The sequence below is a fragment of the Crinia signifera genome, chromosome 5 (assembly GCF_055691185.1).
Source record: "Crinia signifera chromosome 5, ASM5569118v1, whole genome shotgun sequence".
In the NCBI taxonomy this organism is placed as follows: domain Eukaryota; kingdom Metazoa; phylum Chordata; class Amphibia; order Anura; family Myobatrachidae; genus Crinia; species Crinia signifera.
Genome location: NC_139221.1, coordinates 32,434,023 through 32,443,728, shown reverse-complemented (window position 1 = coordinate 32,443,728; position 9,706 = coordinate 32,434,023). Strand labels below are relative to the sequence as shown.

Here is a 9,706-nt window from a genome sequence, read left to right as displayed (position 1 = left end):
TGTGTGTTTTTGTCATTTATTTGATCCGATTCCGATCCGATGCGCGTACACGCCACTCGTTTGGTTGCATCTTTGGTCCTACGGGCTGCAGGTAGGATCCGGCAATCCCAGGCCGACCGACCGTCAATCGTATGCAGATCGTGAGTGTTTTTTGCCGCCTCCGTCGGCCGTCCGTCGGTGCGTCCGTCGTTTGATCCAGCCTATTTGAGTGGCATTTCCTAAACACTCCCCCCGGCGCCATGTTTTTCCACATAGCAAACAGTGCTGGCGCAGCAGTTGGACTCTCCTTCTTGTCTCATCTCCCAGAACAACAACCTGGTATGTTTGCACTCCCAATGCTCTCCTATGCATGCCCACTGTTGCCACCAATGTATATAGTCTGTATAGAGCACTAGTTTGTCAACCGGGCACCTGACCATGTCACTGTTTGCTCGGGTGGGCCCCATGTGTGTGTATATATATATATAACCATTGTCCACCATTGCAGTATTCCATGCACTCCTCTCTGCTAGGCCCCATTCACCTGTGTTTGTGTATATATAGATATATACATATAACCATTGTCCACCATTGCAGTATTCCATGCACTCCTCTCTGCTAGGCCCCATTCACCTGTGTTTGTGTATATATAGATATATACATATAACCATTGTCCACCATTGCAGTATTCCATGCACTCCTCTCTGCTAGGCCCCATTCACCTGTGTTTGTGTATATATAGATATATATACATAAACCATTGTCCACCATTGCAGTATTCCATGCACTCCTCTCTGCTAGGCCCCATTTACCTGTGTGTGTGTGTGTGTGTGTGTGTGTGTGTGTGTGTGTTTGTGTATATATAGATATATATATATACATAAACCATTGTCCACCATTGCAGTATTCCATGCACTCCTCTCTGCTAGGCCCCATTCACCTGTGTTTGTGTATATATAGATATATATACATAAACCATTGTCCACCATTGCAGTATTCCATGCACTCCTCTCTGCTAGGCCCCATTTACCTGTGTGTGTGTGTGTGTGTGTGGTTGTGTATATATAGATATATATATACATAAACCATTGTCCATAGGGTTACCACCCGTCCGGGATTACTCCGGACAGTCCGGTAATTGAGACCGGCGTCCGGAGTCCGGAAGGGTGGCTGCCCCGGACTATACTTTGTCCGGTAATTGATGATCCCCCCCGCCCGGCCGGCACCGCCACCATCTATTACTGTCAGTCACATTCAGTGAGGCTGACAACATGACATTTGTTTACATACCCAGCCGCCTGTGACCCACGTGAGGAAGCCGAGGGAGGGCGGTAGGGTCGCGGGGCGGCGATGAGTGACTCAGATCTCACCGTCCTCCCACTCCTAACTCCTCCTTCAGTGTCTGCTGTGATGACACTCCGCTGCGGCTCTGGCTGGCTGGGAGGAGGCGGGACACACAGACAGTGTGAGTGTGTCACTCATCCGCCAGCTCCTCCTGCGGGCTGCGGCCACCATATGACCTGTGACCTGCGACTCGAGTGCTGCCTGGCTGGACGTGGTGTGGCGGTGTGGTGTGGCGCCAGGACACCAGTGCAGTCCGCAACCGGGCAGAGAGCAGCCAACAGCTGAGCACACAGCCCACGACCGGCACCCGCTGTGAGTGTAAAAAAAAGTTTTACTGTGTGTGAATATGGGGAGGGAGGAAAGGTGGTGGGGGAGTTGATCGGTCTGTGCTGGAGGTGGACTATTTAGTGCTAAGGGGAGGAAGCGAAAATTGGATTACTAGATGCAGTCAATATTTCTGAATGGGAGAGGTCTGCCTGATCTGCCTGATTTGGGGGGGGGGGTTTATTGCTAAAGGGAGATTGTGTTACTGGGGGGGGAAGGGGGGGGGGGGGTTCTTCTGTTCTAGAGTGCTCTCTTCTTGCAGATAACTAATACCTCTTTTACACCAAAACGCTGGGTCGCACCCAGCTTTTTGGACCCAGGATCAAGCCTGGTGCACCCGGCGTTTTGTCCCGTTTAAATCACCCCCTCCCGGCGTGGCGGTTCCAGATCCGCCGGCGATTGGAGATTACATCATCTCCAAGCGCCGATCCCCGCCGCTGGGACCCGGACCGCTGCGCTGGGGGCAAGCCCGGCACTAAGGTGATGTGCTGGACTGCTCCCAGTCCCCGTGCGCCCCCCAGGAGGTGAATGGAATGGACACAGGCATCCATTCACCTCCTTCGCTGCTGCTGTCTGCAGTGTATAGCAGACAGCAGCGCAGGCTGTCTGGGCCCCCCCCCCCCCGTCCAACCTGCGGACGCTGTGGTCCGCAGATTGGACGTTCCCCATTGATGTAAATGGGAGCCGGGTCGGATGACCCGTCGTACCCATTTACACCGCCCTCTACCCAGGTCCTGGCCGTGTTCTACCCAGGTCAGGACCTGGGTAGAAGTCCCGTGTAAAGGGACACAGCGTGTCCCAATTACACCGCCGATGATCCGGGTCATTATGGTGTGGGATTCAGTATGAAATGCCAACAAGAGGGGGGCATTGATCGCCCCCTCCTTGCAGGCTCGCTGTGCTCAACACGCAGTGGGCCCGGTGCCTAGCTATGCTTGGCACACTATTTTATTCTCTCTCTATGAGTGTCGTGGACACCCATAGAGGGTGAAAGTGTCAGCATTGCGTCGGTTGGGATTCCGGTGTCGGTATTTCGACCGTCCAGATTCCGACCGCTGTGATTTTGACCGCATCCACGTGTGGCATGTGGTATAATATGTAGTGGATGTGTGACGTGTAATAGGCATTATGGTGTAATATTTTTTGCCACGCGCCACCGGTGCGCACTGTCCCTTTTGTCCCTATTTAGAAAAATAATTTGTCAAGCCCTGGCATAACGTGTATTGTACATTATGGCAAGTGGTATAAAATGTAATGGGCATGTGATGTGTAATAGGCATTATGGTGTAAATTTTTGGCCTGCGCCTCCGGCGTCCACTGTCTACATTGCCCCTTGTTAAGAAAAAATTATTGAGTCCTGGCATAATGTTTAATGGGCATCCCAGTGTATGGAATAATGTGTAATGGGCATTATGGCATGTGGTATACTATGTAAGGAGTGTGTGATGTGTAATCAGCATTACGGTGTCCGTGTTGTCCCTATTTTAGAAAAAATTCTATCCTGGCATAACAAGTAATAAGCATAATGTGAAATGGGCATAATGGTGTGTGGCATAACATGTAATGGGCATTATAGCATGTGGTATACTGTGCCATTTTGTACATTATGTAATGGGTGTGTGACGTATAAACGGCTTTATGTTGAAAAATTTTGCCGCACTGTCTATATTGTTCCTCCTTTACAAAAAACTTTTTCAGTCCTGGCATATTGTGTAATGGACATTGTAGTGTATGGCGTAACATATAATAGGCATCACGCTGTGTGGCATAACGTGTAATGGGCATTATGGCATGTGATATACTATGCAATGGGTGTGTGATGTGTAATCGGCATTACGGTGTCCGTGTTGTCCCTATCTTAGAAAAAATTTCAGTTCTGGCATAACAAGTAATAAGCATACTGTGTAATGGACATCATGGTGTGTGGCATAACATGTAATAGGCATTATGGCATGTGATATACTATGGCATTTTATATGCTATGCAATGGGTGTGTGACGTGTAATCAGCATTATGTTGAAAATTTTTGACGCGCGCCTACGGCGCGCACTGTCTGTATTGTCCCTCCTTTACAAAAAAAATTTCAGTCCTGGCATATCATGTAATGGGCATTGCGGTGTCTGGCATAACGTGTAATGGGTATTACTGTGTATGATGTAACATGTAACTGCCATTATGGTATGCAAAATCAAGAATGAAATTGAAGCAAAGGTTAAAAAAAAAATCAACATAAGGCGGGTCAAAGGGCGGAGCTGGGGGCGGGACATGGGCGGAGCAGTGGGTGTGTCAAGAGGCGGGCCACTGTCCGGGAATCTCTCCACAAAAAGGTGGTAACCCTAATTGTCCACCATTGCAGTATTCCATGCACTCCTCTCTGCTAGGCCCCATTCACCTGTTTGTGTGAATAGCAATCTGCACAATAAAATGTATAGTGGTTTTCATAAAAGTTTATTAACATTTTAAATACTTAAAACTAGAGATGAGCGGGTCCGGATTCCCGAGATCCGACAGATCCGAATATCGGGGATCCGGGCCAGATCCGAGCCAGCTCAGGAGTTCCCGCCTGAATTCCGGACCAATAACGAGGCCGAACGTCATTCTCGCGGGAGCGGGATCTTATAAAAGACGCACGCGCGCCCCGCCATCTTCACTCCAATCTTGGAGAGGGAAGAGGGTGGTTGGGAAGCTCCGTGTGCTCCGTGCTGTGCTCTGTGCCATGTGCTCCGTGACCTGACCTGTGCCCTCACTGCCCTGTGCTGTGCTCCGTGCCATGTGCTCCGTGCTGTGCTCCGTGACCTGCCCTCACTGCCCTGTGCTGTGCTCCGTGCCATGTGCTCCGTGCTGTGCTCCATGACCTGCCCTCACTGCCCTGTGTTGTAGACTTGTGGCCTGAGCCCTGTAGTGTGATTTAACTAACTAGGTGCTGCAGTGCTCAAACGCAGGGGCTGCAGTGTCCACTGTCCAGGGGCTGTCCTGTGGCCCGTGCCCTGTTGTGATTTATTTAGCCCTAAGCCCTTGTGATTAATTTTATTTAGCCCTGAACCCTGTGTTTTTTTTGTGATTTAACTAACTAACTCAGTGCTGCAGTGCTCACACGCAGGGGCTCTAGTGCTGCTGAGTAGTACACTGTGTACAGGGGCAGCATTAAGGAGCTGTGTCCAGTGTGACGGCCTATATCTTATCCATTGTCCAGTGTCACGAGTCACTCACGACATATATCCTGTGTCCTGTCCTGTGTGACGACTGACGACATATCCTGTGTCCAGTGTGACGACATATATCCTGTGTCCAGTGTGACGACATATATCCTGTGTCCAGTGTGACGACATATATCCTGTGTCCAGTGTGACATATATCCATTGTCCAGTGTGACGACATATATCCTGTGTCCAGTGTGACATGTAATGTGTGCCGGCATATATCCTGTGTCCAGCGTGACCTATATCCATTGTCCAGTGTGACGACATATATCCTGTGTCCACTGTGACGACATATATCCTGTGTCCAGTGTGACGACATATATCCATTGTCCAGTGTGACGACATATATCCTGTGTCCAGTGTGACGACATATATCCATTGTTCAGTGTGACGACATATATCCTGTGTCCAGTGTGACGACATATATCCAGTGGCCAGTGTGACGACAATACATCCTGTGTCCAGTGTCACAAGTCACAACATATATCCTGTGTCCAGTGTGACATGTAATGTGTTCCGGCATATATCCTGTGTCCAGCGTGACATATATCCATTGTCCAGTGTGACGACATATATCCTGTGTCCAGTGTGACGACATATATCCTGTGTCCAGTGTGACGACATATATCCTGTGTCCAGCGTGACAGACACAGTCAATGCTGCACCAAACACCCACTGCTCCTTGGCTGCACATGCCAAACTGCAAAATCAATCCACATTGGGCTCTTGGTACTTGTGTGGAGGTTCTAACAGAGGAGCGCAGCTACAAGGGGGGGGGGGTTATTAAACTGCCACCCTGTCTACCCCTGTAGTGCTGCTCTGCTTCCAACATGTGCCAGGTTGGAAGTGTAAGGTCCACATGTATGTGATGCCCACTGCTGTCGCCTAGCTTAGTCATCCGGCTACCTCGGGATAACCTTATGGCCCTACTACAGTATATGAAAACGATTTTGTGAGCTGTGAAGTGATCAAAATTGTCTAGAAATGAGTGGAAACTAATGTTATTGAGCTTAATAACACTTTAGGGGCAAAAACAGGCCCGAAAACTATTATTTTAGCAATTTTTAGCATTTTTCCAAATAAATCCAGATCCAAAACCAAAACCAAAACCCGCAAGGGTGGTTTTGCCAAAACCAATCCAGATCCAAAACACGAAGGGAGATCCAGATCCAAAACCAAAACCAAAACCCGAAAAAGTGGCCGCCGCACATCTCTACTTCAAACATAGGTAAACTGGTAACTATAACTATAAAAATTTAAATATGAAACAAAACATGGATATAACTATAACTATAAAAATTGAAATATGAAACAAAACATGGATATAACTATATCAACTAAAATGGTTTTATCTTTTTACAGTCCCAATGTCCAACGCAAAGGAACAAGAATTTTTAGAAGGGTTTATTGAGAAATATCGTTCCCATGAATGCCTGTGGCGAACAAAATCAAAAGAGTATCCGAACAAAATGAAAAGAACCCAAGCCTTGGAGGACTTGTCTCGCTACAGTCTCCCATTTCACCCAGAGGCCAATGTAGAATGGGTGCGGAAACGCATCCAGAATCTGCGCACGGTGTTCTTAAAGGAACACAAGAAGGTGGAGGCTGCAAAGAAGTCTGGTGCTGGAGTCGACGAGATGTATCAAACATCGCTCTGGTACTACGACAGGTTGACGTTCACCCTCAGCCAGGAGTCGATGAGGACAGGAGTAGTCCTGATGGTCGAACAGGAAAACCAAGAAGTCACGGCGCAGGAGGAGGAGAATTCGCAGTCTGCATCGGTGAGTCTATTTGTTGGGCTATCTAATTGATTCCTCCTGCCAATCCACAGCCCCCTCCCCAGTAAAGTAGGCCATGTACTCTTCCCTCACCTGTTTGGCTCGTGCACTCCCTGTGAAGTGTTGTGTTGGGGTTTGCAAGGAGGATATCTGCACTACCTCCTCTGGCAGATCTTGGTCTTCTTGGAGTGCTGTGCCTGTAGCCCTTTGCTGTGTGGCTTTTCTGCGGAGCAAATTGTGCAGGACACAGCACGCCGTGACAACCCAGTCAATTTTGTCCACCCTCAGGTTAATGGCAGTGTGGAAAATGCGAAACCGGCTAGCCAGGATGCCAAAAGCATTTTCCACAACACGCCGTGCCCTGGATAGCCTGTAGTTGAAGATCCTTTTGTCATGGTTCAGGCCCCTTTGCGCATATGGCTTCATGACATGCTCGTGCAGGCCAAAAGCCTCGTCTGCCACAAAAACAAAGTTAAGCCCCTGTTTAGTTTCCTGGACAGACGGCAAGTGAAGGGTGTTCGCTATGAGCCTTTCGTAGAACTTTGTGTCCTTGAAAGTGCCACCATCCGATGCACGGCCATTCCTTCCTACATCCAGGAAGATAAACTCATAGTTCGCATTAACAACAGCCATTAGTACAATGCTAAAATAGCCCTTGTAATTAAAGTAGTAGGAACCACTATTGATAGGCTGGGCTATGCGGACATGTTTGCCATCAATGGCTCCACCGCAATTTGGAAAGTTCCATCGCTGTTCAAACTCCTCTGCGATGACTTTCCATTCATTCACGCTGGTAGGGAACTGAAATTAGAAGTAAACATGTTCAATTTTTTTACAGCTTGGTGACTACCCACCTGCAACCCCAGACCTATCTGTCCTATCTGATAATGCATGCACATCGAGCGAAGCTCCTACTCCGGCACGCACACCGCCACCCACCCTGGAACCCACTCCACCACTCCCCCACTCCCCCGTGCCAAAAAAATGCGTGGCAAAGGAAAAAAAGGAGAAGCAGCAGCACATGAAGAATTTATGATGCGGGCACAGCGAGTCCTGCAAAGAAACCCGGACAAACATGACAACTACTTCACTTATGTGGCAGAGTGTGTTCGCAACATGGCTCCGGACCAGCAACTTACTTTTGAAAAAATATGCATGGAGTTGGTGTATAATGGCAGTTTAGGGTATCTCAACAGTGGCACTAAAATAGTTGGCATGGGTAGTGCACCAGACACACCACTGTCATTAGAATCACCAGTGCCTACTCCGCCTGCCACCGTACCAGGCCAGTCGAGCACAATTCCAACACACACCCAGTCAACACCTACACAGCCTTCTCAACCCCCCCAGTACCGTCAATTATACAGTTCTTTACTAATAGAAGATCCAGAGTCTCCTGTTTTTGAGGATCTGTCTTAAAAAATAGGCTATTTTATCATTTACCATCGACATGGTCTCAGCTGCAGGTATGTTATGGCCACTGCTCACATGTCGTATGGCGCACATCAATGGGGCCGGGACCATTGCATCTGCGCCATGCGCCATGTGGGCCGCAGCCTTTACATATCTGCGGCAGACATCCTCTGCCACACAGTAGCCCGTACTTATTGGGAAAGTTTAAACTGGGTCATACATACTTAAATGTTTATATATAGTGTGTGTTTTTGTACAATATCTTTTATATATGGTATTATAATATATTTGTGTTGACACAATAAATCTATTTACTATTTTACATGTTTTACATATGAAAGGCCTAAAAAACCTGTTTCTGTCCTAGGCCTAAATTATAAATAAAAATATTTTGTTTGCACAATAAAGTGTACGGTGTATTTTTCATCCTTACCTTGCAATACTGGTACTGCAGCACCTTCACAATGGCTTTGCAGGTCTCCGGGATGATGAGGCCCAAAGCTTGCGGGGAGATGAGGGATCCAAACTTTAGGTCAGCAAGAGACCGTCCTGTCGCCAGAAACCTCAGGGTCACCACCAGCTGTTCCTCAGCAGGGATAGCCATGCGATACTTGGTATCCTGCTTCTCGATGTGGGGAGTCACCAGACGCAGCAATTCCTGGAATGTGGCATCATCCATCCTCAAGAAGTTACGAAAATCGTCTGGGTTATTTTCCCTGATGTCCCTGAGCAGTGGCATGTGCGAACGAGTCTGACGCTGAAGTAGCCACTGCTTTGTCCAGCATGATCTTTCTCTCCTGCGCTGGGCTCTCTGACGCCTGAGCTTCAGCACTGCATAATAGAGCAGGTACTGTTGCTGGTGACTACCCATCACTGCATTCTCCATAGTGCAGGGTTAAAAGACACTTTGTAATGGCAGGCAAAACAAAGTAATGTGTAAAATAGCTATGTCCAGCGTTCAGCAGGTATAATCCAAGCCTCACTAGTAACAAAGCAGAAATACACTGGTTTAAAATGGCTGCTGCTATTCCTATCCCCCTCTGCTAGTCCAGCCCCTTCATTCAAATTTCAAAGGCCAATCTGACGACGGTCGCATGTGTTCTTGCAAAAAAACAAAAACCAGCGATCCGACCATCTTAACGACCATCGCGGGTGCATCGGGATCGGATCTAGATCGTTCTGCAAAAAAACCCACAATTTTTGCTAATCGTTTGCTGGGGACTGCCTGGGAGCTCCCGGGAAGTCCAAGGGAAATCGTTCCATGGTCGTCTATCGGTCGTATACGACGGTGGTTGTCCTGGTGTGTACCCTACATAAGCGAAAGGGCAATGGGGCAGATGTATTAAGCCTTAACAAGAGATAAATGCAAGTGTGATAAGGAGAGATAAACGTCCAGCCAATCAGCTCCTTACTGACTTTTTTCAAACACAGGCTGTAACATGTCAGTTAGCAGGTGATTGGCTGGACATTTATCTCTCCTTATCACCCTTGGATTTATCTCTTGTTAAAGCTTAATACATCTGCCCCACTGTCTCTTATCTACCACAATTTCAAATTATAACTACAGATGCAAGTCAGTTAGGCTGGGGCGCTCACTTCAGAGAACACACAGCTCAGGGACTGTGGATGGAGAACGAAAGCGAAAAATCTTCGGTACTTGTGGATTAT

At 48.0% G+C, this 9,706-nt stretch overlaps 1 protein-coding gene across 1 annotated transcript; it reads left to right on the top strand.

Annotated features, from left to right (window-relative positions):
* Window positions 1-6,316: 6,316 nt before the first annotated feature.
* LOC146079416 (uncharacterized) lies at window positions 6,317-8,083 on the top strand. The gene is made up of 2 exons (XM_083186205.1): window positions 6,317-6,628; window positions 7,464-8,083. Exons 1-2 carry the CDS (start codon window positions 6,317-6,319, stop codon window positions 7,659-7,661), a joined length of 510 nt encoding a protein of 169 aa, XP_083042331.1. The 3' UTR covers window positions 7,662-8,083.
* The last annotated feature ends 1,623 nt before the right edge of the window (window positions 8,084-9,706 follow it).

Excerpts from the sequence above, each read along its gene's own strand:
- LOC146079416 (XM_083186205.1), top strand. The coding sequence starts at position 6,317 with ATGAAAAGAACCCAAGCCTTGGAGGACTTGTCTCGCTACAGTCTCCCA. Across the intron at positions 6,629-7,463 it reads AGAATTCGCAGTCTGCATCG|CTTGGTGACTACCCACCTGC; the intron begins GTGAGTCTATTT and ends ATTTTTTTACAG.